General features: G+C 47.0%; 5 protein-coding genes across 5 annotated transcripts; 2 read left to right on the top strand and 3 right to left on the bottom strand.

The window, feature by feature from the left end:
• Positions 1-757: 757 nt before the first annotated feature.
• LOC115769507 (treacle protein) lies at positions 758-9,746 on the bottom strand. The gene is made up of 6 exons (XM_030714338.1): positions 8,926-9,746; positions 5,982-8,298; positions 4,875-5,816; positions 1,566-4,817; positions 1,347-1,505; positions 758-1,285 (listed from the first exon to the last, which is right to left on the bottom strand). Exons 1-6 carry the CDS (start codon positions 9,042-9,044, stop codon positions 974-976), a joined length of 7,101 nt encoding a protein of 2,366 aa, XP_030570198.1. The 5' UTR covers positions 9,045-9,746; the 3' UTR covers positions 758-973.
• Positions 9,747-9,817: 71 nt separating this feature from the next.
• Positions 9,818-11,351, top strand: LOC115769980 (ubiquitin carboxyl-terminal hydrolase isozyme L5). Its single transcript, XM_030715041.1, has 3 exons — positions 9,818-9,983; positions 10,100-10,842; positions 10,919-11,351. Exons 1-3 carry the CDS (start codon positions 9,908-9,910, stop codon positions 11,072-11,074), a joined length of 975 nt encoding a protein of 324 aa, XP_030570901.1. The 5' UTR covers positions 9,818-9,907; the 3' UTR covers positions 11,075-11,351.
• Positions 11,195-22,505, bottom strand: LOC115769981. Its single transcript, XM_030715042.1, has 8 exons — positions 21,545-22,505; positions 20,811-21,490; positions 16,254-16,423; positions 16,080-16,153; positions 13,417-13,892; positions 12,958-13,127; positions 12,809-12,888; positions 11,195-12,415 (listed from the first exon to the last, which is right to left on the bottom strand). Exons 1-8 carry the CDS (start codon positions 22,038-22,040, stop codon positions 12,240-12,242), a joined length of 2,322 nt encoding a protein of 773 aa, XP_030570902.1. The 5' UTR covers positions 22,041-22,505; the 3' UTR covers positions 11,195-12,239.
• A 2,546-nt stretch (positions 22,506-25,051) lies between these two features.
• LOC115769615 (queuine tRNA-ribosyltransferase accessory subunit 2) lies at positions 25,052-26,428 on the top strand. Its single transcript, XM_030714513.1, has 2 exons — positions 25,052-26,145; positions 26,213-26,428. The coding sequence occupies exons 1-2, from the start codon at positions 25,085-25,087 to the stop codon at positions 26,403-26,405; spliced, it is 1,254 nt and encodes a 417-aa protein (XP_030570373.1). The 5' UTR covers positions 25,052-25,084; the 3' UTR covers positions 26,406-26,428.
• Positions 26,409-27,881, bottom strand: LOC115769616 (GDP-D-glucose phosphorylase 1). The gene is made up of 3 exons (XM_030714514.1): positions 27,459-27,881; positions 26,708-27,404; positions 26,409-26,646 (listed from the first exon to the last, which is right to left on the bottom strand). Exons 1-3 carry the CDS (start codon positions 27,804-27,806, stop codon positions 26,495-26,497), a joined length of 1,197 nt encoding a protein of 398 aa, XP_030570374.1. The 5' UTR covers positions 27,807-27,881; the 3' UTR covers positions 26,409-26,494.
• Positions 27,882-27,909: the final 28 nt, after the last annotated feature.

Genomic DNA, 27,909 nt, shown 5'->3' with positions numbered 1-27,909 from the left:
AAGTTCTTCACATTTATGGCCATTTCCAATTGGAAAATGGTCTGACTGCCTTATGGTTGCTTTTTATTGCTATTTTGGTTTTTCAAAATTGTGTGTGTGTGTGTGTGTTCGAGTGTGTTTATCCGTTTGCTATAGCACTGGTAGATGATATATATATATATGTGTATGTGTATATTTAAAATTACATCAAATTGGAACATCTAAAAATTGTAACGCTTTATCAGCTGCAAGTTTTGACAGGCGTTTAGGAAGTAATTGCTTTTAGTTTAGTTTTGCGTACGGCTCTGGGCCCACATCTATTGCTATTGTAATGCTGTCTAAGACTACGACTCCCGTTCACGTTAGATGTCTATATTTGTTGCCTATGTTAAGTGTTAATCATATATTATGCATTATGTTACTTGTATAAAAAGGTAGTAGAAATTGCCACTCGTTAGCAGTGTGCTTAAATCTTTGTATTAACTGAGGCGAGCTCTTTCGACTTAATCGTAGTCTAACTAATTGCTAAGTTGATTTTTTTTTCAGTATATATATATACATATACATATACAATCAATAACACACAGAATATATATATATGTTCTCAAGTAATAACAAAAGAAAATGGAAAACAAAATTCATTGCAAACGCGTTACTTAAACATATTAGTTGCTTTATATATATATATATATATATATATATATATATATATATATATATATATATATATATATATATATATATATACACAAATCGTTGCATATATATTTATGTCTGTATAAACTAGTCAAATTGCAAGCATTGCCACGCTGAAAAACCTACAAATCTATATATATATATATATATGTATATACTACAATATTTATAAATACATTTATGCATATGTAGCTGTATGTACAAATATTTTTAAGCGCTGCCGCTTAAATTGTTTTGGATCGTTTATCTCCTCCTTAATCTTTATTGCGCTGCTGGTTTAGTAGCGACGCCGACGCTGCTACTTTTTCTTGACAGCCGCCTTGTGCTGGATCTTCTCCTGGAGCTGGCGTATCAGCTGCTGTATGTCGTCCACATTGTACGCATAGATCAGCTTGCATTGCTTGGCCTGAATATTGCCATTGTTGAGATTTTTTAAAGCATGCTGCAGGCAGTAGACGTTGCCCTCCTCGGTGCGCACCATCGATATATACAGATTTGCGCGGCACAGATCGCATTCGCTCTCGATTGATTTGTGTGGCGGCTGCTGCTGCTTTTTTGCCTTTTGGCCCTTCTCCGCCTGCACCTTTTCGGTAGACGTGACGCCAGCAGCCTGAAAAATACAATGTTTCATTAGTACTGACTGATTTGGCGTGCTCTAAATGGGAACATACTCTGAGCTGCTCGCGTGCCGCCGATTCCTTCTCGCAGACCTCGTTTAGCATGGGCAGCATCTGCTGTAATGTGTCTGAATTGACGCGCTGATCATATCCCAAGGCGAAGAGCAGCTGCTCCAAAGAGAACATGGCCGGTTCACAGCTCTCATGAATGTCCTGCAATGGTAAGACAGAGTTCAAATGGATACCAAGCAACTAACCAAGTCAAAGACTCACCCTAAAATCATCCTTGGCCAGGTCCAGCCACGACATGGTAGCAAAATAAACGCTCTCTGAGACCACATAGCCCGTGGCCAGGCTGGAGGTATAGGCGCGCGGAAAGACAACAATAAATTCGCCCGGCTTCTGCTCGATGCGGCACAGGGAAACGCCGCGGTCGGTCAGCATGTGCGGAGGCACCATCACCGTATCACAGGGCAACCAGATTGTCTTGTTTTGACAGTGCGTCGGTATCAATGAGGTCAACGCCGAACGGAAATTGGCGCTCTGGTCGTCGGGTATGCCATACCACAGCTTGGAGGCGCCCGTATGCAGATACTCGATCCAGGACAGGCCGTGCGGATCACGATACCAACAGCAGGCGGAGAAGAGCATGCCCACATGGAGCGTGGGCACCGTAACGCCCATTACAGGTCCCAGAGAGCGCAACACAGAACCCGCATTGTTGGTCAGTACTTTGAGGTTCCAGGGATGTCGCGCATAGTTCGAGCCCTTGCCCTTCGGCCCCGGACTGGGAAAGCCGTAGCCCCAGCCGGAGCTATCAATGGACCCGGAATGCACACACACATGACTGTCGCGCACGGCAACATGACGCCAGAATTCCGCCTCCACCTCGTTGACCGTGGGATCGGTGCTCTTGAACCAGAGGGCCATTGTATTGCGCGCTATGCGATAGAATTGGCTGAGCGCCATGCTGCGACCCTTGACAATGCACTCCATGGAAACGCCGTCGATCTCCTCCTCGGACTCCTCATCCTCGTCCGTCGACACATCATCTTCCTCGTTCGAAACGCTCTCGGTGCTATTCACAAAACGATCTGCATTGCGCCGTGCGCGTGCCTCACGCTTGGCCCAATCGGCTTCGACCTCGTCAAAGAGCTTCTGTCTTTCCGCCGGGGAGAGAGTGTCGTAGGGCAACAAATACTTGCAGTATATGTCATCCAGTTTGGTCACCCGATCCTGTGCCAGCTTCGGTATGCACATCTCTTCGGCCACACGCGCCCACTTCTTCTTCTCGATGACCTCTTTGAGGCCACCGAGCTCCTGCACCGTGTGATATAGACGCGGCAGATCCACCTCCATGCCGCCAATCCATGGTGCATGATTCATCACAATGCTCTGCGTGGCCAAATACTTTTTGATGGCGCTCAGCTCCTTGGCACTGGGTCCCCAGCGATGCAGCATCTTGTGCACGTACTGGTTGTACGCCGTGAAGCGCATCTCGTCCGAGATGCGGCACTCGGGCTTGAAGCTGGCCGGCGGTATGATCTTGCAGATGCCAAATCTGGCTGCAATGGGCGTGATGCGTTCGATGAACTCGATGGGATCGGCAAACTCCTTTTCGGTGGGCTTAAATATGGGCGCCTCGACCATTTGCGTGGGATCATCATGTCGCGGGAATGCCGTATTATTGGCCATCTTAATGGGCGTATCGTCTTTGTACTTCTTGGCCAGGGCGTTGCTCGCAGCCGCTGCTGCAGCAGCTGTGCGCGACTTCCCTGAGCCCGAGAAGAGCGAAGAGTTGGAATTGACGCGCACCAGGCCACCAGCTGCTGTCGTCGCCGTCGCCGCCGCAGCTGCTGCGGCTGAGGTGCTGGCTTTGAGGCTGTTGCCGGCGGTTGCAGAAGCAGCTGAATCATTCGCCGCATTCAGTAGCGTTTTGACCAGCTCATTGTCCGGCAGCGGCTTCGAGGAGTTGGTGTCCATTTGCGCCTTCGTGACGAGAGTTGCCTGCATGACCACCTTCTGGTTGGGCCCATCGGGTCCCTCGCGTCCCAGCTTCACGGCCACGCCCTGTATGCCACCCTCGCCGCCGCCGCTGGCGCCTTGCAGCAGCGGTATATAAAAGGTGGCGCCCTCTGCGTCCGAATCTCCGCCAGCGCTGGCAGCTGTGGCTGCCGCTGCTGCAGCGGCTGCTGTTGCCTGTTGTTGCTGCTGCTGCTGTTGTTGTTGTTGCTGCTTTTTGCGCGCTGCTGCGGCTGCTGCCTTGGGCTTCTCCAGCTTGTCCGTGGGACTAAGCGTCAGTTGAACCGCCGTCGCTGCCGCTGCTGCCGCGGCGCGTTTCTTTGTGGGCGAACGCTCGCTGAGCGCCGGCGGCGGCGCCGCAGCTTCGTTGTCCGCGTTGCGACGCCGATTTGTCGCTTTGCCCGCAACAGTTGCAGCTGCCTCCTCATCCTTGCCAAAGGCATAAACGGAAGTCTTTTCGGCCGCTTTGCCCGACTGCTGCTTGTTGTCCGTCTGCGCTTGGGCTTTGCCCTTGTCCCTTGTCTGGCTCTGATAGACGGGCGTGCGCTTGGCCGGCGTTGTCGGCGCTGTTGCCGGCGTGTTGTTGCTGCTGCTGCTGTTGGTGGGCGGCGGCGTGGAAAGTTTTGATGCAGCTGCAGCGGCATTTGCCTGCTTCTTGCTGGCCGCCTTCTGTTTGCTCGGCGGCGGAGGCGGTGTTGGCGTTGCGCTGGGCGTTGGAGTCGCCGCCGCGGAGCTGCGTTTGCTGCCCGCAGCAGCTGTAGCTGCCGCCGCCTTGACGCTATTGCTGCCCGCATTCTTGGGCTTCCTTTCGCTGGGCTTCTTCTCGCTAGCAGCTGATTCCAGCTGCGTTTTCTGCGTCAGATTCACGGGCGTCACGCACTTGTCAAAGTCCAGCGTTTCCGGCTCCGTTTCCGTCTCCTTGCGATTGCAGGCAGCTGTTGCGGCTGCTGCTGCCGTGCTCACCAGCACCGGCGTGGCCTTCAGCGATGGACCCTTGGCTGACCAGGCGCTCTCGCTTTTGCCGAGCTCGCCGCGCGTGTTCTTGGAGGAGCTGCTGAAGCTGGTGCTCTCCTTGTCGTCGCGCGTGGGACCTGGCGGCGTTTGCGCCTGCTGTGGTCGCAGACTGTCATCGTAGTCATCGTCCAGATCATCCTGGATCTCGTCCGGATTCGAGCTGCACTCGATTAGCCACTTTTGTATCTGCTCGTGCGTCATATTCACCTTGGCCTTGCGTCGCTCCTTGCTGGACAGCTGATCGCCAAAGTAGCCCTCGGTGGGCACCACGGGACCCAGCACCGGTTTGTGTATGGAACCGCATTTGCCCAGCGTGCACTTGGTGTTGTCCGGGCCGGAACTCTGCGCCAGACTAACGCTGGCTATGCCAAAGATCTTGCCCGACTCCTCCTTGCTGGGCATGAGTGTTGCCTGCGCCAAGATGCTTCCAATTTCATCCTTAAGCGGATCTGCATTGTTGTTGTTATTGTTGTTGTTGCTGTTGTTGTTATTGCTGCTGCTGTTATTGTTATTGTTGCTGCTGCTGCTGGGCTGAGTTGCAGGCGTTGCTGTGGGCGTGGTTGGCGACACCTGCTGCTGCTGCTGCTGTTGGTGTTGTTGTTGCTGCGCGGCGGCAGCTGCTGCTGCTGATGTGGATGCCACAGCCGTCGGCGTTGCAGTCAGACTGAGATTAAGACTTTGACTTTGACTAACTGCAACAGTTTTTGGAGCAGCTGCCACGGGCGTCGCCAGGCTGTTAAGCGTGCCACGCGTCGCTGTCGGTGCCGCAAAGCTGTTGTTGCCCAGCGCATTGCTGTTGCCCGCGGCGCTGCTGCTGCTGTTGTTGATGCTGCTGTTGTTGATGTTGATGTTGTTGGCGCGCGGCAAGACGCTGCTGCGCTCGTATTTGGGCGTTAGGAAATTGGGATTTATTTTGGGACATTGATAGGCTTCGATGGGCGGCGGATAGGTGGTGGGCGGCGTTTGATATTTCAGCGGAGATGTCCCTGTGCCCGCTGCTGAGGCCAGCGTTGAGGTCACCTGCTGCTGCTGCTGCGGTTGCTGCGGCGTCTTGTTGCCGACGGCGGCCGCAGCAGCCGCTGCAGCGACGGCACTAAACGTGGGCGGCCGGACATAGGGCGTGTGATAGTGCGGCGATGCTTGCGGCAAATAGGACGAGGTCTTGGGAAAGCCCACTGCGCCAACGCCAGCGCCAGCTCCAACTCCGGCGCCTGGCAGCGCATACGTGGCGGGCACATTGAGTATCTTCGATGTGGGCACCGGCGACTTCTTTTCCATGGCCTTTAATGTGGCTGCGGCGGATGCGTAGCTGGGCGGCGATATTGAGTACGGCATGGGCTTGGCGGTCAGCGGCAGCATGGTCAGCTGCGTGCTGCTCGACAGGCTGTTGTTGGGCGTGGCACTAGGCGTGGCACTGGGCGTGGCAGTCAGCTGTGGCTTGACAATTGTTGTCGTCGCAGTTGTTGCTGCTGCTGTGGATGCTGCAGCAGCAGCTGCTGTTGTTGTTGGAGTTGTTGTTGCAGCAGCTACTGCTGCTGTTGTTGTTGTTGCTGTTGTCTCCACTTTGCTGCTGGCTTTGGCTGTTGTTGTTTCTGCTGCTGCTGCTGATGCAGTTGTTGTTGCTGCTGCTGCGGCTGCGGCAGCTGCAGCTGCTGTAGCCGCTGCTGTTGGCACTTTTATGGCCAGCGGCTCATCGTCGGAGTCGCTAAAACTCTTTTCCAGCTTGCGCTTCGTTTCGTTTAGCTCCTCGTTGATTAAAAAATCCTCCTCCGCATCGGAGTCGTCTTTTTCCTGTTGCTGCTGCTGCTGTTGTTGTTGTTGTTGGTTTTTTTGCTGTTCGGACTTGGCTTTGGCCAAAGCCAGCGCACCCTTTTTTACTAGCATGCCCTCAATCTGCGGCTTGACGTTTCCCGCTGCTGCCGCCGTTGCTCCAGCTCCAGCTCCAGCACCGCCTTTTGCCTGCTTGGGCGGTCGTCCTCGTCTGGCCGGCGGCGCTGCCGGCTCAGGCGCTGACTGCGACTGCGGCTCGGCAGATGCAGCTGCAGCTGTTGCTTCAGTTGTTGCTGCTGCTGCTGCTGCTGTTGGTTTGTTCGACTTTTTTGAGGCGGAAGCCTCGTTCGTTTTGCCCGTCGCATTTTTCTTCATCTCCTTTTCCATTTTCTCCATTTGCTTGACATTGGGTATGTCCGGAAAGCTGCTCAGCGAGAGATCATCCTCTTCGTCATCGGCCAGCTGCAGCTTGTGTCCAATGATGCCCATGTAGATGGCCGCCGCCTCCTTCGTTTTGCGCGACGGTCGTTGACTTCGCTGCGGACTGGGACTGGCCGATCGCTCGTTGCCTTTTTGGGCCTTGGCCTGCGCCTGGCGACGCACTGGACGCGCATTGTTGTTGGCCTGCTTTTTTGGCGAAGGCGGTGTTGACTCTGTTTCAGGCTCCGGCTCGTTGTCGGCATCGTCGTCATCGTCCGGCTGCTCGGCTTTCTTTTTGAGCGCTTTGCCGCGCCTTGCTTTGGGCAGTTCTTCTGCTTTGCTGGTTGCGGCGGGCGTCGCTGGCTTCTCTTCTTCCCGCTGCTGCTTTTTTGCCGATCCTCCAGCGGATTTGCGTCCACGTGCGCTAGTTGTGGCTGCGGCTGCTGCTGCTCCTGCTCCGGCAGCCCCGCCCTTTTTGCCACCCTTTTTCAGCTTTATGGCCTTGGCCAGCGGCTGCTCATCATCGGAGCTGAAGTCGAACACATTGAGACCCTTCTGCTGTTCGGCAGCTGCCGCAGCTGTGGCTGTGCCTCCATTTTCGAGCTGCTGCTTGGCCGCGTCTTTGGCATAAATGCTGGAGTTCGTTTTCTCCTTGCTGATCTCGGGCTGTTGTTTCTTGGACTCTGTCGCTGCGGCTGGTTTCTTCTGCTCCTGCAGCTCCTTCTCCTTCTGCTTGTCCTGCTGCTCCTTGTCCTGTGGCTCCTGCTTGGGCGGCACCTTGACGGGCTCAAAAAAAGCACGTTGTCGTGTCATGCGCCCGGAAGATTCGGGTGATGGTATAAATATGGGTGATTCCCGTTGCCGCACACGCTTCACTGGCCCCTTTTCCTTATCCTTGCCGGCGCTGTTGTCCGTGGCAGCTGGTGAATGAGATGCAGCTGCCTTTCTGCTCGCCGCTTGGCTGCGTCCGCGCTTGGCATTTGAGTGCGTTGTTTCCGACTTGGAAAGCGTGTCGTCGGCGCCGCCATTCCGTGAGCTGGCATCGTGCGCCGAAAAGAATTCGTCATCGTCTTCTTCCTCCTCCTGCTGCCCCTCATCTTCTTTGCCGTGCTCAGCTGCATCAGCTTTATCCCGCTTCTGATGCTCGGGCTCATCATCCTTTTCCCTGTTGTTGGCGCGATTCGAACGACGTTTCAATGTCTCCGGACGCCTTGCGCCACGTCTATTTCCCTCAGCTATCACCTCGGCGCGTTTGCGCACAGCACCCGCCAGCAACAGAGGCGCCGCCGGCAGCGGCGTCACCGCCTCAATTTTATCACTAGCCGTTTTATCATTGGCCGCCAGCTGCTGCACCTGCTGCTCCACCTGCTGCTGCTGCAGTTGCTCAACGGCAGCTTTCGCTGTTGCAGTTTTGGCAGGTCTGCCGCGCTTCTTCTTGCTGCTGCTGTTGCTGTTGTTCTTTTTCTTGTTGTTGTTGTTGCTGGCGTCGCTGCTCGGCGGGAGCTCGTTTGGTTTGGATTTGCCCTGATTCAAATAGTCCAAGTGGGCTGGAAGCGCAGAAGTGCCGCGAAAGCAAAGAAATGTTAAAAAATCCTGCGGCTTGGGACACTTGTTCGGCAATATCTCAATTGGAGGCTGATGGCTTTCTGTGGATGTGCTTGGTCCAGACGCTGCCGCTGCCGCCGCTGCAGCTGCTGCGACGCTGGCGGCACTGAATGGGCCCGCAGCGTTGGGCGCGCTCTGGCCCTGCGCGAACTTACGCTGTGCCTGCACCTTCGTTCTGCAATAGATTGGTCGTAAAAACGGGGGGACGGGACACAGAAAAGATAAAAGTGTGAGTGAATTTTGACTGGTAACAGATGCAACTGGATACAAATTACATGCAAAATCAAAAACAACAAAAACGCATTGAATTTCCCCAATACATCACAGACACGCACGCAGCCACACACACACTCGCACACACACACATGAACACCTGCTCTACCCTAAAGCAAATGGGAATCAGCCCTTTGCATGTTACAACAACAACGCCACGACGCTTGTGCAACAGTGTTGTCCAGTTTTTTTTTAAAGCTAAATCTAGCCCTTTTTTAGAGACAATTACAGCTGTTTTGGCTATATTTTTATATTGTATCAAATTGGAAAGCCTTTACCAACACTAGTTGACTTGATACATATTAATTAGTTTTAGCTTTTTCGTAACTCTTTAAGTTGACAACACTGTTGCTTATACAATGGAGCGCACCACACTTCACGTAGAGCGGGAGAGTTGGGAGGGCGCTGTTGCTGTTAGTGTACTTAACAGTTAGTCTGCTGCTGCTGCGTCGTCATCTCTTTATACGATTTACATACATATGTAGGTATTTACGATCATACAGATAGATAGGGGGAGGCATAGGCTCACCTTTTAGGCATCTCGGGTGATGACTCCACAGCCACAGTCACCGCCGCCGCCACCGACGATGACGTTGGCGGTGTCTCCGTTTCCTTACGGCGACGCTTGTTGTCTTTTGAGACAACCATTTTGTTGCGAATTTTTCGCGCCTCTTTTTCCCCAATATTTCTCTGACACTGAGAAGTGGGAATGCGCTCGTTAATACACAGTTAATAATAAACTCTTTATTTGGTAGCAATCGCAATTTGTTTTTATCCCCCGTTCTCTGCATTTACATAAACGTACGCAATTGCCAATTTTCCACTGACATTACAAACACTGATTTTGTTGGTGGTGCCTGCACAAAGTTGAAATCATATTTTCGCGTCATATTTTAATTACTTCGCCCAGCCGTACGCATTATAATCGTTACACTAAAATATACATTATTGTCTCACTGTTATTGTTATCGTACACATCATTAGTTTACATTTCACTGGCTGCAGAAAAATTTAATTTTTTTACGTTAGATTTTTCATTCTGCTTGCACATAATTTTTTTTCCCCACCGCTTTGCTTTGTGTCCGCCATGACATTAGAGATGAACAAAAACGTCCAAATATCGTTCAATATACGCAATATTGGCAGTCGTCATGCAGACATGTATGCAGAGAAAACGCTTTTTAAAATATGAAATGGGAACCAGCAAACTTAAAGCGGCTTGAAACTGCGGTAAGATTTTTGCTAATTTTCTAAAAAAAATTTAGACATTATTATGTCGAATTGGTGTGCTTGTATTAATTTGCAAAATTGAACATTTGTGTTGCATATCGAAATTATCGTCGACTACAATCGATAGTGTGCGTATCAAAATATACCTAAATATCGTATCGGTTTCAAATATCGCTACAATATGAACATCCCTAACATTAATCGTGTAGCTTGTGAGTTGACAAAAAAATTTTTTAGTGGCAAATTTTGCAAATTAAGCAACCTACAACAAGCTGCACACAATGGGCGAAGGAGCAGGCAATTGGTGTCTCATAGAAAGTGATCCGGGTGTATTTACGGAGCTGATACGTGAATTTGGTAGGTTCAAGTGCCGCGCGCGCTTTTTTTTTGCAAGAGGACGCGGAAGCTAATGCCGGCATGGAATGGCGCTAAGCGTGGTCCTCATCAATTAAACTGTTTATTTGTTTTCAAAGGATGCGATGGTGCTCAGGTGGAAGAAATCTGGAGCCTGGACAGTGAATCATTCAAGGACCTGGAGCCAATACATGGTCTAATATTTTTGTTCAAGTGGGTGCAAGAGGACGAACCTGTTGGCAAGGTTGTGTTGGATCGCGATCATATATTCTTTGCCAAGCAAGTAATTAACAATGCCTGTGCGACACAAGCCATACTTAGTTTGCTGCTGAACCTGAATCACGAGGACATCAAGCTAGGAGAAACTTTAACTAACTTCAAGGAGTTCTGCCAGTGCTTCGATCCCTACAACAAGGGTCTCACGCTGAGCAATGCCTCGCAGATACGCACCGTGCACAATTCGTTTGCGCGACAAACGCTTTTTGAGCTGGACATGAAGAACCAGAACAAGGATGAGGATGTCTATCATTTTGTTGGCTATATGCCCATTGCCGGGCGTCTGTATGAGCTAGATGGCCTGCGCGAGGGACCCATCGATCTGGGCGAGATCAAGCCGGAGCAGAATTGGATCGACGTAGTCAGGCCGATCATTGAGAAGCGCATGCAGCGATACAGTGATGGTGAAATACATTTTAATTTAATGGCCCTGATCTCGGATAGACAGCGCATCTATGAGCAGCAAATTGACAAGCTGCTCAATCCGGCTGCCAATGCCATGGACACGGCGGAGGATCGTCAGACTGAAATAAATAGCCTGCGCTCATACATACAGTATGAAATCGAGAAGAAGAAACGATATAAGGCATTTACATTTATTAAACATAAATATAAAAATTTTTACTAGCTTTTATATTAATTGCAATCTGTTGCTTTTGCAGGTGGAAAACGTGCGACGCAAACACAACTATTTGCCTTTTATTGTGGAGCTGCTCAAAATGCTGGGCGAGACTGGACAATTGCTGCCCATCTATGAGAAGGCCAAGCAGCGGGCGCTGGAGCGAGAGCAAAAGATGAGCAAAAAAGATTCCAACTAGATTCGCGTTTACCAACACCTTTCGCTAACGGCAATTCAAAATTGCGCGCCAGTTGGAATACAGAAAACATATTCTTATTGCTACGTTTAAGTAAAACAAATCTTTCGGCAAGGAGTCGCGTGTGTGTGTTAGTTAAGTCGCCCATATAAACTGCCTTGTATTGTATTTTACTTCTTTTGTACCCCCCAAATGCCTCCAAATTGCTGCAAGTTAATATTCGTGAGAAAGAACTCAATTTTGAATCGATAATAAAAAGTTTCCGTACAGTTAAATAAAAGAACAAAGCAAGAGTCTTGGCGGTTTAGTATATAATATATTTGTTTATGTTATTTTTATATATATTTTTACAATTGCTATGCTTGGTATTTGATTTTTGCGTTTCCGTTTTAAATCTTTTATGTATCTATATTGTTTGTTGTATATAAGTATTGTATATAGGAATAATTGTTTTGTTAATCTTTTATGTTTGCTCTACTGTTACTTCAGTGTTATGTTCTGTTCTGTTCTGTTTTGTTGTGCGTGCGTCTCTTCGTGTTGCTAATTTAATTGTAAACTTTTCTTCGCTCAACTTACAAACTATATGCTATAGTTGATGTGTATATGCATATTAGGGAACTTTCTTGGGAGGTCTTTGATTTATTTTTTGAATTTTGGTGTTGCACTTAAAATCTAGCTTAACTCTATATACTGTATATATATATATATATATGTTTGTTAACCTTTTGGAAAACAAAAATGAAAGAATTTGGAAACCGAAGCACGAACTACAAATTTATAGAATCGAGATAATGCCAAGGTTTGGCATAAAAAACTATTCTTGTTGGAGTTTCCGTTTTATGTCTAATTGGAATTGTATTCTCATTACCGTTATGATGGTAATTTCTTTAAATTTGTTATACTAATTTTTACTAATTTCTTGTATTCTCTTTATAATTTAGCACTTAGTTTTCAATAATTTACTTAGCATCATTTCGCTTAACAATTTCCACATTTTGCGTATAATTTTGTTTTTGTTTTTCTTTTTGTTTCTTTTTCGTTTTGAAGACACAACAGTTACTGGTCCAGTTCCAGGAAGTATATGTAATATGTATGCGTGTGTATGTGTATATTTGGTGTGTTTGTTGTTGTAGCTTTGCAACGCCAGCGCAGGCGCTAAGGATAGCTTTTACCGTGGCACATAACTGTATTGCGTCGTCAGTTCGCTGCACGCATCGCTCTGCTGCGTAGCTGCTGTCAGTGCGGCGAAGGCGTGCTGTGGGCGTGGCGTTTGTGTTACCAAAGAATTAGCCGCCTGTGACGATGGCGGCGCGGTATCGTACTTTGTTAAATCGACACTTGTTGCTATAAGAAGAGAGGCAAATTATATTAAAATATAATATATACATCTATTAGAGTTGCCCGTTGTACTGAAAATATTGCAAGACGTAAATATTTTCATATACAAGATGCGGGCTAAATTTGATTGCTACCCAAAATTGGCATTTACCAAATATGATTGGCTAAATGCAATTTAGTTATTTACTTTAAATGAAACCTTTTCGAAATAAAGAGAGAAAGTGAAATATTTGCGTTGCTAACATAAGTATTTGAGCTGATGAAAGTGATTTAAGCGTTAAAAAAAGAATCGATTTAAATTTTGTAACTGGTCACACTTTAATTGCAAATTTGGTATTTAGTCAAGTTTGAACTTAAAAATGCCATTTATTGTATTAAAGTGAAACGAACATGGTTTACCAGCCGCATGCAGGCGATTGTAGAGATTCTTGCGCTTCTTCTTCAAGAGTACGTCCAAATTGTAACTGTCCGGACCAGCTCTGCGAAGTAGATTTAAGCGAATCAGTATTAAGTGTTTATTCAGTTAAATGAGTAAACTTAAAGCTCACTTGTCGGGTCGTCCGTTGCCCAGCAACTCCTTGAATGCCACATAGATCTTGTTCAGCGTCAGATTGGATAGCCCCTGGCCCAGATATCGTACAAATTTAAGTTGTTCACATTTGGATAAAGCGCTCTCGTGGAAGTCCAAAAAGGGTCGATGATCGGATATCTGATATTCCTAGTTGAATCAAAGCAAAATATGCGAATCAGTTAAGAAATGGGCTCTACTTTAAGGGAACGGCAAGAGTTTTGTTCTATGCTCTAGGGATGACGGTGCAATTTTGAGTTCTACTAATACTATAACAATGAATAATGCCAATGTGTGTATATTAAATATAGCCAATTGTTGGGTAGGGTTTTTTTTTTGGGCTACAAGAACAAAGCTCCGCTGCACGCTACGCAATCGCCTCCATCCTGGTTGAGGCTGTGCGCGTTTAGGATGAGCACGTCGATACACATTTGCTCACATTGCAAAACTTGATGAAGTTCTCGATGAGTATGCACTTTTCATAATTGCTCAGACATTGCTGGCTACTACTCTGTATACCGAACTGTTTCAATAGCTCCTGCTTCTTGGGCGGCAGGCGGCTGATGTGCGTGCAGACGCCATCTTCGATGCGATGCGTCTCGTGCACATTGAAATTCTCATAGATGATGAGCTGTTCGAGTGAACGCGGCGGCGGTCCCAGCGGCGGCAGTGACGGTGGCGGCAACAGGGGCAGCGACGCAGGCGCCACACAGCCATAGCGTGTGTCCAGGGGTTGAGCAGTGGCCGCTGCTGTTACGTAGCTGTTAACTGTGTTGGCGCTGTTACCGTTGTTGCTGCTGTTGCTGTTAACGCTGCTGCTGCTGCTGTTGTTGTTATTGTTGCTATTGCTGCTGCTGCTGCTATTGCTGGCAAACTCGAGCGTACCGTCATTTGCGGCCGCCATATTCTTGAGGTCTACAAGAGAGAGTTTCATTTTTATAGAGACAGCAAGGGGAAGAGAAATAGAGAGAGAGAGAGATAGAAAAAAAGAGCGCAGCGGCCAATGCATAAGAATTCTGACGCTTGGCTAGCACAAATGCAGGGATACGCGAGAACAGGCTCAATAAATACTCATTAAAAATAAAAATAACTTTTTTTTTGGTTTTTTTTTGCTATGTATGTATATAGATATATGTATATTTGTTGTTGCAAACAAAATTTCGCTTTATATGTTTGTATATACATATATGTAGAGGCTGTGTATATAGTTAGGATGGGTTTTGCACATACATATAATTTGTTCCTGGCTTACTAAAATATATATGTTCATATATATGTATATATACTAATACATATTACTTTCAATAGTTGCGCATTAGCATGATTCTCTATAATGACAGTTTACATGTGTATGTGTGTTGTGTGTGTGTGTGTGCGTAATTATAATAATCTCTTTTCAAGGAATAACATTGCATAGTTCAGGGCGTGTTCATCGTCCAACAATTTAGTCGTTTAACATAATACATATTAAAAAAATTTGGCAATAAGCTTGTAAAATTAGACTACAAACGAAATACATACGCTAAGAGCAAAACAGGACAAAGACAACATGATAAACAAAAATAAACCAAATGGTGTAAATAGAAGAGCTAAGAGCTAATAATAGTTGTTGGGGCTTTTATTATTTTTGTTTCTTTCGATTTTGATACTTTAGGTAGCTGGAGCGCCGCCTACGATTGTCAACAGGTGGCGCCACTGCCGCCATATTTGGCGCCACGCCGACGCCAGTCTCACATATTGGGCGGCAGCGCATGCGGCGGCGGCTGTGCTGCAGTTTGGGGTGTCGTTGGCGCCACCTGTTGGCCATAGCCGAGGGGTGCTGCCATATGTGCGTGTGGATGCGGATGTGAGTGCGGATGTGGATGGGGATGCGGATGGGGATGGGGATGAGGATGCGGATGTGGTGGCAGCCCGTAGTGCGTTTGATGCGGATGTGCGTAGGCAAAGTGATGCGAATGCGGATGTGGATGTTGCTGCATATGTGGATGCGGATGTGGATAGTGATGCGGATGCGGTGGCGCATGATGTGCTGCGTGCTGTGGATGTTGTTGCTGATGATGATGCGGCGTCAGGGGCGGACCACGCGTGGGCGTGGACGACTGCTGTTGTTGCTGTTGCTGTTGCTGCTGCTGCGGATGCTGCTGTTGCTGCGGCTGCAGATGATGCGGCGGCGGTGCATGCGGCTGCAACAAATGCGTATGTTGCGGATGCGGCGTTGCCGCTGCTGGCGTTGTGGGCGTGCCCGGCCTGGGCAGGGGCGTGCCAGTGGGTGTCATTGTGCGTGCTGCTGCTAATAACGGCGCCTGATGCTGCGACTGCGCTGCTTGCTGCGTGTGTAAGTGTGTGCTGCTGTTGCCTGTTGCGTGTGTGTTGTTGTTGTTGTTGTTGTTGTTGTTGCTGTTGTTGTTGGGTGCTGTTATTGTTATTGTTGTTGTTGCTGCTGCTGGCGAGGCTGGCGCTGATTCGCATTGCTCTTGTGTTTGTTTGAGCGGTGTGGATGTTGTTGTTGTTGTGTTGTTGGTCTTGTTGCTGTTGTTGTTGTTGTTGTTGGTATTTTCGCCTAGTGATTTAAAGCGAATGCGTGGAAAAAGAACAAGAAGAAGAATAAGAACACAAAAAATTGAAGTCAAAAATTAAAATTGTTTTTTTTTTTCGAGATTTTTTTTGTAGTGTTTTTTTTTGCGCTCTTTTCCGAGCGCAAAAATATGCAGCCAATTTTTAAATATATATTTTTTTGATTTTGCGTAACGAGAGCGAACAGAAAGTGCATGTGAAAATCAAATATATACATATATATAGAGAGCAAATGAGAAAAATGCAAAAATAGAAGAAAATCATAAGGCAAGAAAAGAGAAAACGTTTGGTTTTTGTGTATATATTTTTAAAATTTAGCACATTTCGCTTGAAGCTATTTTGAGGTTATTTTCACATTTTTTTTTTCTATTGCATTCTAATTTTTTTTTTTTGCCTGTTTGTTGTTGTTTTTTTTCGTTGCTGCATTTGCACTATACTTAATATTCGCATATGGGTAAAGAGAGAGAGAGAGGGGGTGGGGGTTGGGGGTTGTGTGGATTCGCTTATTTTTGGGGTCTGTGCACTTACCAGCTGTTGTATTGGCCAGGAAGCGCTTGGTCTTATCGAGTATATAAGGCAGATTGTAGCCATCCTTGGTATAGCTGCGAGAGAGAGAGAGAGAGAGAGAGAGAGAGAGAGAGAGTGGTATTTATAGGGTATTCATAAGTTGATAAGCGACTCTTTCATTTGGGATCTACTCACATTTCTGTGCGTTTGGTGCAAAACAGATTCTTAAAATTGCTATAAATGCAGAAGAGCGTAAACGTTGGCAATCCTTGGCCCAAATAGCGCGCGAATTTGATTTGTTCGGGCTTGTTGAGGCCACACTGGTTTAAGGATAACCACGGCCGATGATCCTTAATATCGTATTCCTGTTAAATAAATAGTTATAGTGGCATATATGGCGCTCTAAAAAGTATGCTACGTATGCTCTATGCAAAAAAAAACATCCTGTCTGAAACTTTGTTAATGTCCAAAGTAAAGGCAATTTATTTTATTTAGCTGAACATAAAACTAAGTTTATATAAAAACCTCCTCCTTCCCAGGAGCAGCAAGTAAACCTGGCCAAACCCCTTTTGCGGCTATTATAAAGCTGAAACTCATTTCCTGCACATATATACATATATATATATATATATATACGTGTTACATATGTATGTACCCATACATATATACCATATACTTAGCTACACCCGTAACTAGTCTCTGCCCAACCACCAAAGTAACCCTGAGCGGCACACACACACACACACACACACACACACACACACACACACATACACATACAGATGCAAATGAAAACTTTGCCCACTACTAATCAAAACTTATAATTCGTGTACAACGAAAAGTTGAAAACGAAAATTTTACAAAAGCCAAAAACTTGCAGACCCCAAAATGCAAACACAATCATAGAAAGGACTCTGCGCCTAAAAGCATGCCACACGCTCACACTCACACCCTCACACGAGCGCTCACACACACAATGTATATTTTATAGTGTAAAAATATAGAATAAAGCAAAAACGGAAAGAGAAAGGCGGCAAAAGCAAACCCAAATAGAAAAGCAAACAACATTTTCAATGAAGCCATTTTCAACAATGATGGCGACACGGGGTGAGGCGAACTAAGAGGAACTTGTGGGGGCTAAAAGGGTTGTCGCATGCCCATGTGCTTCTGCGTGCGTGTGTGTGTGTACGTGTGTGTGTACGTGTGTATGTTTGTGTCTGTGTTTAAAATAGGCGCAGCAGCTTGACGGACGGCTGTGTCTGTGCCAGTGCCAGTGCACGTGTGTGTGTTATTCGAGAGAGAGAGAGAGAGAGAGAGCGCGAGTCAACAAGCATCGTCGATGGGTCGTCGTGCGCTCGCTCGTCGTCAGCGTTGTCCTCGTCGTCGTCAACGTTAAAACTTATCAACATCCTCATAATCAGCGCGACGCCAACGTTGCCACCCAAAGCATCAGTCTGCCAACTTCTAAGCATACATGGCAACGCTGTCGAAAATGCCAGTGTGTGTGAATGTATGTACTTATAAATGTACAAATGTATGTGTATGCATGTATGCATACATTTGGGGTTCTGATTATGTTAAAAATCAATAGAGCAAAAAGGAGTGACGACGCCCAGCCACAGCAGCAGAAGGAGCTGGAGCAGGCCAAGTCAAATTTACCAAAATACTTTAAGCTTGACTTGGTATATGTGTATGTATGTGTGTGTGAGTGCGTTTGAAATTATGAGAGCGCGAGAGCTCGAGTAACCAATTCAACGCCTTTTCAATGATGACAGGCCCCTTCAGAGGCGTTAGCCGTGAAGAGGGCAGCGTGACGCTGGCGACTCATTAACAGCAGCATGCGTGGGAGAGAGAGAAAGAGAGTTAACGAACTACAAAGTGGGAGAGTGGGAATGGTAAGAGAGCCGAGCTTGGCTGTCAAGCCAAGTGTTGCTGCTTGATTGTTTTGGATGCTGCGGGTGGCTGGAGTGTACGTTTTATGTGTTTACATTCCCATGGCCGCTTAACTGTTTCATAGCCAAAAAAAAATAACAACAAAAAAAAACGGGAAGCATGAAATAAGAATGAAGACAGCAATGGCAATGTGTTGCGGTATTGTGTTTGTGCTTTTCCTTTTATTGTTTTGCTCTGTTGTTGTTTTCCTTGTTTTTTTTTTTTTGCAACTTATTGGCAGCACGCAGACTTTGTGTTTGTGCGTGCCTGTGCGTGACGTATCCTGCCCTGCTCGCTGAGCGTGTGTGTGTGTGTGTGTGTGCGTGCGTGTTTTTGTGTGGCGGCCTGCGGTTGTTGTCTGTGGTGTATGTTGTGTATGTGTGTATGTGTGTATGTGGTGTGATGCGACTTGTTGTTGTTTTTATTGAGACAAGTGTGAATTGTTTTTCTTTCTGTTTCTGTTTTGCTGCTTGTGCGTGCAACAACAGTTGTTCGTGTTGCCGCCGCCTGGCAATGATTTTGTGATTTTTGAGGGTTGCGTGTGCGCCCCAGTCACAAATCGTGTGTGCGTGTATGCGTGTGTGTTTGTTAGGGAGGCAACAAATTTCACACTTTCACTCTTTGCGTTTAACAGGTTTTTAACAACAATTTAAACGGCGCACGTGTGAAAAAAGGGTGGAAAAGGCTCATTAATTATTACCCAAATGCTCGTTTGGCTTTTCACTTTGGGGCGACCCTACTTGGGTCTTAAGTTAGTGTCGCCTGACCAGAAGCGATAGCTGACCGAAGACTTAAACCTAACCTCACATTAGGCTGTTCAGCCAATGTTAATGGGCGGTCGGGCACGGCGGCTGCAGCAGCGCGACAACAAAAGTTACATACAACAATATTTTATATGTATATTTTACATTTTTGGCAACAATCTGCATATGCCCATACCCTTGTAACCCCTTGTGTGTTCGTTATACAACACTAATTTAATGCGGCCCCAAAGGCGGCTAAAACGACGCATAAACCTAAATATTTTATGTCCATGTGTGTGTGTGTGTGTGTGTGTGTGTGTTGACAGTGTATGTGCATATATAGTCATCATATAAGTTTGGCAAGTACAGTTATACGAATATAAGCATGTATTTACATAGTAATTTATGTCTGTATGTTTGCGTACGTGTGCGTATATAATTTAAAATTATAATCAATGTACATGTGTTTCTGTGTGAGCGCGTAAATTGTGCAAAGCCGAGACATTGTACCTGCCCCAGCCAAGCGCCAAACGCCCAACGTCCTGCGCCCAACGTCCCAACCCGCTCTCAGCCGTAGTTTAGCTGTCCCTTACACACATACATACATATACACACAGATTGGCAAACTTATTGCAGATGTGTATTGGTGACTGCGGCTGCTACTGCTACTGCTGCTGCTGCTGCATGCGCATTTAGTAGCCTTCAACGACGCCGCTAGGGTCCCACACAGAAAAACATATATACATATGTTAATACATACGTACATGCATATGAAAGGACATACGAAGGCAGCTCAATGGACAGTCGGACAAACGCCCCAAGTAACTTGATGATTGTATGTATGTACAAGAGAGAATGTGTATGTGTGCGAGAGAAAGAGAAAGAGAGGGGTTCATATACAATTACTCAATAGCGCCCGCTTGAGCTTTTTGGGGGTTGCCAGACCCACTTACCCACACATAACTATACACTCACACACACACACACACAAGCACACAAGACTTTGTAGTTTGAGCAGCAGAAACCGCTGCCTCTGCCGCTGCTCCCGGCAAGTAAAGTTTTGCAAGCAAAGGAGTGAGTGTGTGCTAGAGAGTGAGAGAGAGCGCGCAACAATTTTGAGCCGAAACTGGTAGGGAGAGCAGAGCGACAACATCAAAGCTAGGCATCTTAAAACTAAAATGTTGTAATAGCGGCCGAAGGGCCGAGAAAGCAGCCATGTTGAAATAAGGTTAGGCCCTAGCTACTGCTGTCGTTTTTGTTGTTGTTCCTGTATTATGCCATCAATGCCGTTTCGTATATAGTTTGAGTGTGTGGGTTGTGCGGGTGCTGCTTCGACCAAATCTAGTTGATTGTGTGAGTGTGTGTGTGTGTGTGCGTTCCGATAAAGCTGAGCGTAATGAGCATTTGTCGGTGTGAGAGTTGGGAGGGTTGCCTGGCATAGTGTTGAAAAGGCGCCAAATGTGTTGGGGGCGATTTGTCTCTGTGTGTTTGTGTGTGTAAATACAAATGTACATATGTTTGTATGTAGGTGTTTGGAATACACAGGCACACATTGGTGCCACACATGATTACAGTTGTATTTGTATGCTGAATTTGTGGTTGTGGGTTTTGTGTTGCTGCGCTGCCCCGCTCAGTTGACGCTGGCGTCTCTGCTGCTGTTATTACAATTTATAATGACATTCGTTGGGTGAGTGTGAGTGTGTGTTTGTGTGTGTGTGTGTGTAGATGTATGGGTGTGATATGTGCGGGCGGCATATAATAGAGTGAGAAATGCGCTTGTGTAAAGGATATGAACGGTGTATCCGCGTTATGAATATATATGCTTACATATATGTACATATGTAAGTATCATGTATATATATTTAGATATATATATATATATATATATATTAATATATATGGAGCTTGTGATTATGTTAGCGAAAATCAAATTCTATTCATATTCGTATGTGGCATATGTAATGTGATGATAGAGAGAATGTTGAACATTAATTGAAACTGGAAAAATGATGATTTGACTTGTTCAAATAAGCTGATTACAGAGTATCCCCAAGCTGAGCAGTTTTCTTGAACTTACCTCACAAAATTTGATGAAGTTTTCGACAACAATCGATTTGTCCGTCAATGTCATTTGACCCGTGAATCGAACGCCCAGCTGCTTGAGCGTGTCCTTCTTCTTTGAGGGCAGCTTGTTCATGTGCTGGAAGATGCCCTCCTCCACCTTGTGCGAGGGATGCACCTCGAAGTTCTCCTTGATCACAAAGCTGCCCAATAGCTTGGGCGCACCGCCAGCTGCCGAGGAGGCGCTGGAGCAACTGGCTCCGCCCAACAGGCCACCAAATTCAGCAGCACTGCCGCAATGCTCCTCGGACGAGGTGTTCGAATTGGAGGCATTCAGATGGGAGCTGGGAAAGGCGAGCAGCTCCAGCGACGACTCATTCGAATTGGAGGCATTTGAGCCGTTCGAAGCGCTCGTCAGATGCTGCAGCTCGAAGATCGTTTGCTTCGAATCGTGATCGAAGACGGCGTCCAGCGTCGAGGAGCTGGCGTCCAGGCTGTTGGAAGAGCGCGAAACGGAAGACAGCAGCGCGGCGACTTTGCGCGACGCCGACCGCGACTTTTGCGTGATGCTCGTCGAGTCCAGATCCAGAAGGCCGACGCCGCACCCGCTGCCGCCCACCGGCGACGCGGCCAGCGGCGGTGGTGTGATTCTGCCCGCTGCGCCGGCTGCGGTCAATTTGCTGCCTGCCTTGTCCGCTGCCGCCGCCGCTGCTGCTGCCGCTGCGCCGTCGACTGCGTCGCTGCTGCTGCCGCAGGCGCCGCTGCTGCTGGTGCTGCTGCTGCTGTTTGGCGTAAAGTCCGTGGAGTGGCGCAGATATTTTATAAACTCAAAGGAACCATCGAAATGTTGAGCGGTCGCGGCAGCCGCAGCCGCAGCGGCGGCTGCAGCGGCAGAGGCTGGCGCGTGGCCGTTTGGCGTTGCCACCGCTGTGGGCCAGCGATTGTTTGGCAACGCTGTGATGCTTGACACTGCCGGCGTTTCGGCAGCTTCACGCTGCGACTGCGACGTCGCTGCCTCATAGTCAAGAAGCTCAGCGCTGCCGACGCCATTTGTGCATGAATACTGTGATTGTGGCTGTTGTTGTTGTTGTTGCTGCTGCTGCTGTTGCGTTGACTGAGCAAATACTTGAAATTCCTCGAAATTTGTGCATTTCAGCTCGCCATTGCTCAAGTACTTGGAAAACTCTGAAGGATCGTTCAAGGAGTTGAGAAAGAATGAGCTAAAATTGCTCGATATGCAGGACATTTTTATGTTCTTCTTTTTTCCTCTGTAGTTGTGTAGTTGTGGTTGGTTGTTTTTGTTGCTAATACTGTATATAATAACGCTTACAATTACGTGTGTGTATATGTATTTATTTATGTATATTTTTTAAAGCTGCTCCTTTTGCTTAATTATAGTAGTTGTTGTTGTTGTTGTTGTTGTTGTGTTGAAAATGATGGCACATTGAATGTTGTTCACTTTTTTTTTTATTTGCTGCTGTTTATTTTCTTCTTCGTTTGCTTTTGCTTTTGATTTGCGCAGCCTAACTGTTAATAATTTACACACATACGCGCACACACAGCTGCATATTTGCGCTGCCGCCGCTGCTTCTGCTGCTGCTGCTGATGTTTCGAAATTTACTTTTAGTTTTCCATTTCCAGCGTTTTTCTTACGTTCATATATTATTACAATTTTCCCCCCACATACACACACACACGAAAAACATTACTTGCACATGTGTGTGTGTTTGTGTGTGTATATAAATTTTTCTTCTTATTATAGCAAAAGAAAAGTGTAATTTATTATTCTTATAGCTCGCTCCGCTGCCGCTGCTGCTGCTGCTGCCGTTGCCTCTCTCTCTCTCTCTCTCTTTACCTTTCGCTCCTTGAGACGGCGACGCGGCCTTTTCACCGTATGTGGTCGCTTGTTGTTGTTGTTTTTGTAGCACTGTCTTGGCTAGCATGTGCAGATGTGTGTGTGTGTTCGTTCAATTGCCTGCCACTGCCACTGCCCCTGCTCCACACTCAAAACTATTGCCAGCTCTTTCGCACACGTATAAACACATAGCACATGCACTGCTTCTGCCAACGGCGACGGTGGCGCATGTATTGCCCTGCAAATAGGCGGCGATTTCAAACTAGTCTCTGCTCTGCGGTCTGGGCTGTCTTTTGGCTATCTTATTATTATAATTCTTTTCTTTTTTTCTGTATATTTTGCACTATTTTCACTTGACTTTGCTTCCTTTTTCGTCACATATTCGTTTCAAAACACACACTCACATATACAATCACAAACAAAAGTTATTGGCGAGGTGCGGTCGCGACGTTGGCTTTATATTTCGTTTTCCTCTTACTTTGCTTTCAAAACAAATGCCGCCCATACGTTGTGCTGTGCCGTCGCCTAGCGGAAAACGGAAAATCTTATGTTGTATTTTCACCGCTGCCTCGTACAGCAACGCGACGTAACCGTACCGCACTCGAATGAGAACTGAGCGCAAAAATGAGCGCGTTTGTTAATCTGTGCATGCTTTCTCTCTTACCAGCTCACAGACGTTCTCTCTCTTTCGCTCGCTTCGCTCTCACGTATGTGTATGTGTGTGTACGTGTGCTTGTGTGTAGCGCGCGCTCCTTGTAGTTGTAATCAAAATCAGTTGTTCGTTGTAGTTATTGCTGTTGCTGTTGTGTTGTTGTTGTAGTTGTTGTATATGTGCCTTAGTGACTAGGAAACGTGTATTTCTTCCTGTGACAGGCTGCTTTTGCTCTTTTTAACCCTTCCATATAAACCTGATTTAATCTTTGATTATTATGCCAGCGTTGTTGTTGGAGCTGCCGCAGCCGCTGCGGCTGCTGCTCTTGAGGATTATGGTTGCCTTTCCTTTGCTATTTTCGAAAAGTCCACTAAATTATCCGTTCTGTGTTGAATATGCGTTTGTATGTGTGCAGGTAAAACAGTTCATTTGCCTAGAGTTGCCATACGGTTGTATTTTGCGGGACCACCTGGAAGGCGAAAAATCAGTTGGTTTTTTTTATTAGTTTTCCGTTTTAGGGGTTTTTCATTTACGACTTTTTCATTTCGCGCCGCAGGCCATTTCTTAAACATTAAACATAAATGGCTTGCAGCGAGCAGGTAGCAGGTAAAGAGACAGCCAAGGCCATTATAACGACATAAACCATGACTGCAATTTGCACACGTTGACAACCCTGGCAGAGTCACTAAATAGGATAAGCACCCACACATCCCTCCGGCTCCATAGCCATAGCCACAGCCCGCAAAAATACTTAAGCCGCAACGCGACTTTTAGCAAAATTTACGGCCATTTAAAATTTTGTGCAAAGAATTTTTATAGTTGTTTTATACATACATATATATGTAGATACATTTTATATACAAGCACATTCGCCTTTTGTTCAATAAATATAATTGCCATTGCAGACGTTTTTAATTATAAATAGAGCGCGGCAGGGAAGTCATCAATTAGGCAAGAAAATAAAGGAAAAAAAAACATGCACTTGGCTTATTATAATTACCTTTTTGGCTGGCGTTGGATGTTTTTGGCACAATTTCGTATTTAAATTTTTAACGTGCATTAATTCCAATTTAATAGACACAGGCACTTAATTTTCGATGTTACAACACGCGCGCGCCACTTTACATTTTCCTATGTACATTCATATGTACATATGTGGGTAATTTTTCAATTAATTTTAATTATAAACTTAATTAGGAAATCAATGAACGAACGCGAACGGAACAAACATACACAATTGGGGAAAAGTCACACCAACAAGTGCGAGCGAGCAGATACACAAGTAGAACGGTGCGGCAACAAAAACAATGACAACAATACTCAAGTGCGCTGCGCATACAACAAAAACATCAGCGTTACATGCCCCCAGTTAGTTTACTGTTTGAATAACATTATTTGTTGTTGTGTAAAAAGAACTGATGACAAAACAGAAATGTAGCGTAACATAACGGCGACAATAACATGAACTATTATGAGCAGCGAACGAGTGCCGTGAAGAGTCACAGTTACAGTTGCTACATAACAGTGTGACCGTGCCAAAAACATTTCAGTTTGCCGCTCAGTAGCATTTCCCAATTTAAGCCCGATAGCGCGCAAAAATAACAAAATACAGTGGACTTTTATTGTCTATGCATATTTGCTATATAAATCTATATATATATTAAATATATATAATTCTGTTTTGATTTCACAAACAGCTGCTAATATGGTATCGATAAGTATCGATACCTTAATACCATAATAAGCGCACAACGTGCGCAAGTGATAAAAACAAACCTACAGCATGAAATTCGTTTTAAAAAGTATTAGTAAAAACTCTGGTCGCCTTGGCCAACTGCGGATCAAGGAGAGCAAGGAGCTGCAGACGCCGCTGCTGCTGCAAACAACCAAAGGCGGTAGCATTCCGTACCTGAGCGCCGAGGTATTCGATTTGGTCAGCCAGGAGCATCAACAAGTGCTGCAGCTGACGTTGTCCACCATGGATCAAATGTCCGAGTCCTTGGCGCAGTGGAATCGCAGCCTGAGCGACTATGTGGGCTATCCGGGCTACAACACGCTCTTGCTACTACGTGATCCTTGTGAAACGACGCCAACAGGTGGCAACGATCGGGATGTGGTGCCGCTCTTCACACGGCACGGCAAGGACTCACTGACAGCCGCACGTTACATGGATATGGTGGCCAACTTTGCGCCGGACGTGTATCAGGGCCTATGTGACGCGGACACAAATCCCGAGAGCACCAAGAAGCGTGTGCAAAAATCGGTGGATCGTACCGAGCGCTTAATGGAGCAGTGCTACGAGCAGCACAGCAAGCTGGAGCGACTGCAGGATTCCACGCTGCTGGCACCCATTGTGGGCGGCTACAGCACATTTGCCCGCACACAGTCCATCAAGCATGCACGCCAGCAACCAGCCGGCAGCTATGGTGGCTACATACTCGAGGGTTTCCATACAAACGGCTTGTCTGCCACAGAACTCAAGCCAGCACAGCTGCTGCCCATTGTCGAGCATTGCGTGCAGCAGCTAGAGGCGGAGCAGCCGCGTCTTATGCCCGGCGCCTACACGCCTTTGCTCCTGCTGGAGCTGATACGCCTGGGCGTGGATGTCTTCGACAGCTCCTATGCGTATTGTGCGGCCGCGAATTACAAGGCGTTGACATTCAGTTATGTCCGGGATAAAGCTGAGCATACGGCGTTCTTGGACGTGACGGACGAGGCCATCAAGGAGGACTTTAAGCCGCTGCTGGAGGACTGCAGCTGTCTCTCCTGCCAGAAGCACACGCGTGCCTACATTCATCATCTGTACAAGACGCACGAGCTGCTGGGAACCATTCTGCTGATGATGTAAGAGAGAAAGCTTAACATTTGATAAGTTTCTGTATGAATAATGAATCTTTTATTGGTCCAACAGTCACAATTTGCATCATTATATGTCCTTCTTTGAGGCAATACGAGCCAGCATGGCAGCGGATCAGCTACCGGAGCTGATCGAGCATGTGAGAATGCAGAATACGACAGCCGAGATCAATTATCGCATCGAGCCGAATAACAAGGTTGTAGGTAAGGCGGCCATGGGCAAGGGATTTATCGCAGCGGCCGTTTAGCTCGCGTCCAATGCGGTAAAAATGTTTAAATCCGAAATAAAATCGTACTTATGACTAACAACTAAAAGCCTCCTTGTGTGTTGAGCTCACTATATGACAAGCGACTGAAACCAGGCGGCATCGACTCCGCCATTGATAATATGCTTCACTTTCTCATAAGCTGACTCGTACGCATTGCCCGTAATGTCCTGAATGCGTTCGACCACCGTTTGCTCCGTCATGCTCTGCAGCTTTTCCGCATCTGTAAAGATATATATATATATTAGTATACGAAGTGTGCCTCTGGTGTCTCGCGCTCTTACCACTCAGCGGCAGAAAGCCGACCATCTCGCAGAAGCCCACATTGAATGCGGTGAGGTCCTTGGTCACGCAGTACTTGGCGCGCACAAAGACAAACACACGCAAGTCGTCGGAATGGTGGCTGTGCGTTATGAACAGATTGTGTGGCAGGTGATTGTCGCACAGCCATTCGGTGAGCCGATGCAGGCTGGCGACTTTTTCGCGCACTACCCGTTCGGTGTCTCTGGCTGTGATCACATAGCAAATGGCCTCCGTGGGCGACTCCGGCGACAGGCGGTACACATAATCGCCGGCCAGCGGCTGCAGCTCCACATTGTCTATGTACAGGTCGTGTGGTATGTGCACGATATGGAAATGCAAGTGATTCACCGAAGCCAAGGCACCCGGACTGTTGTAGCCCAAGCGTACGGCCCCATCGTCAATGTTCCGCATGAAATTGACACAGAAGCTGAGCGCCGACAAGGTGGCACGTTGCACCAGATTGTTTTTGACATCGGGACAGATGAGCGTGTGGTATTTGGTCAGAGGACTCTTGTTGATAATCATCTGTACCTCGGCTTTGTCCTTCTCCTTGTCTATGGTCATCATCACCTCCAGAGCATCGACTTTATTGAAATTAAATTGTTGGGGCTTAAATGTGGGACTCAGACTCTCAATAGGCTGTGGCACGCGCCGCTTTAAGCTGCGCTCCGCATTTAACTGCAAAGAGTAGGCACTTCAATTAATCTAGATTTTCCACAAGATCGGACGCACCTCGACATAGAAACCATACTTGCCGGGCAGCTTGCGGCCCTGCCTGGACTCCTGCAGCTGATAGGCAAACAGGCCGGGTATCTCGTGCAGCTGCATCCAGCGCACTTTCAGTGCATTCAGATAATGCTGCGCCTTCGACTCCAGGCTCATGCTGACCTTTTTGGGGCGCTTCTTTGGCTCCATGGCGCCCACAACAACGGCAAACTGCAACAGGGTTGCCAGACTGTAGAAATGCCTGTTGCCGGCTATTATTTTGACTGTTGACTTCTTTAAATTTTTAGATAAACTATGCGAAGCAAAACGATTTCGACGGAAAATTTGTCTGGCCGTACGCAAAAACGAAGACATGTTGGTAGCTGGTGGAGCCAAATGCTGGGTACAGAGAATTTTTCCTAAATTTAATTTGCTTGGCAACTGCGACAACTCTGGCGTTGCCAGCTGTGTTTTGTTG

This window comes from Drosophila novamexicana, unplaced genomic scaffold (assembly GCF_003285875.2).
Source record: "Drosophila novamexicana strain 15010-1031.04,08,12 unplaced genomic scaffold, DnovRS2.1 tig00004554-arrow-pilon, whole genome shotgun sequence".
Classification (NCBI taxonomy): Eukaryota; Metazoa; Arthropoda; class Insecta; order Diptera; family Drosophilidae; genus Drosophila; species Drosophila novamexicana.
This window is presented reverse-complemented; position numbering and strand designations above follow the sequence as displayed.

What these genes read in the sequence shown, in the direction of transcription:
- LOC115769980 (XM_030715041.1), top strand. Translation starts at nt 9,908, where the DNA reads ATGGGCGAAGGAGCAGGCAATTGGTGTCTCATAGAAAGTGATCCGGGT. An exon ending in GGAGCTGATACGTGAATTTG is followed by an intron (nt 9,984 to 10,099) that starts GTAGGTTCAAGT and finishes TTGTTTTCAAAG; the next exon opens with GATGCGATGGTGCTCAGGTG. An exon ending in AGAAGAAGAAACGATATAAG is followed by an intron (nt 10,843 to 10,918) that starts GCATTTACATTT and finishes TTGCTTTTGCAG; the next exon opens with GTGGAAAACGTGCGACGCAA.
- LOC115769981 (XM_030715042.1), bottom strand. Translation starts at nt 22,040, where the DNA reads ATGTCCTGCATATCGAGCAATTTTAGCTCATTCTTTCTCAACTCCTTG. An exon ending in GGCAACGGACGACCCGACAA is followed by an intron (nt 12,889 to 12,957) that starts GTGAGCTTTAAG and finishes TCTACTTCGCAG; the next exon opens with AGCTGGTCCGGACAGTTACA. An exon ending in CAATCGCCTGCATGCGGCTG is followed by an intron (nt 12,416 to 12,808) that starts GTAAACCATGTT and finishes CTCTTCTTATAG; the next exon opens with CAACAAGTGTCGATTTAACA.
- LOC115769507 (XM_030714338.1), bottom strand. Translation starts at nt 9,044, where the DNA reads ATGGTTGTCTCAAAAGACAACAAGCGTCGCCGTAAGGAAACGGAGACA. An exon ending in TGCCAACAGCAGCGGCTACA is followed by an intron (nt 5,817 to 5,981) that starts GCAGCTGCAGCT and finishes ACAGCAGCTGCT; the next exon opens with GCTGCAGCATCCACAGCAGC. An exon ending in CGGCACGCGAGCAGCTCAGA is followed by an intron (nt 1,286 to 1,346) that starts GTATGTTCCCAT and finishes TGTATTTTTCAG; the next exon opens with GCTGCTGGCGTCACGTCTAC.
- LOC115769616 (XM_030714514.1), bottom strand. Translation starts at nt 27,806, where the DNA reads ATGTCTTCGTTTTTGCGTACGGCCAGACAAATTTTCCGTCGAAATCGT. An exon ending in AGTATGGTTTCTATGTCGAG is followed by an intron (nt 27,405 to 27,458) that starts GTGCGTCCGATC and finishes TACTCTTTGCAG; the next exon opens with TTAAATGCGGAGCGCAGCTT. An exon ending in CGGCTTTCTGCCGCTGAGTG is followed by an intron (nt 26,647 to 26,707) that starts GTAAGAGCGCGA and finishes ATATCTTTACAG; the next exon opens with ATGCGGAAAAGCTGCAGAGC.
- LOC115769615 (XM_030714513.1), top strand. Translation starts at nt 25,085, where the DNA reads ATGAAATTCGTTTTAAAAAGTATTAGTAAAAACTCTGGTCGCCTTGGC. An exon ending in GGAACCATTCTGCTGATGAT is followed by an intron (nt 26,146 to 26,212) that starts GTAAGAGAGAAA and finishes TTGGTCCAACAG; the next exon opens with TCACAATTTGCATCATTATA.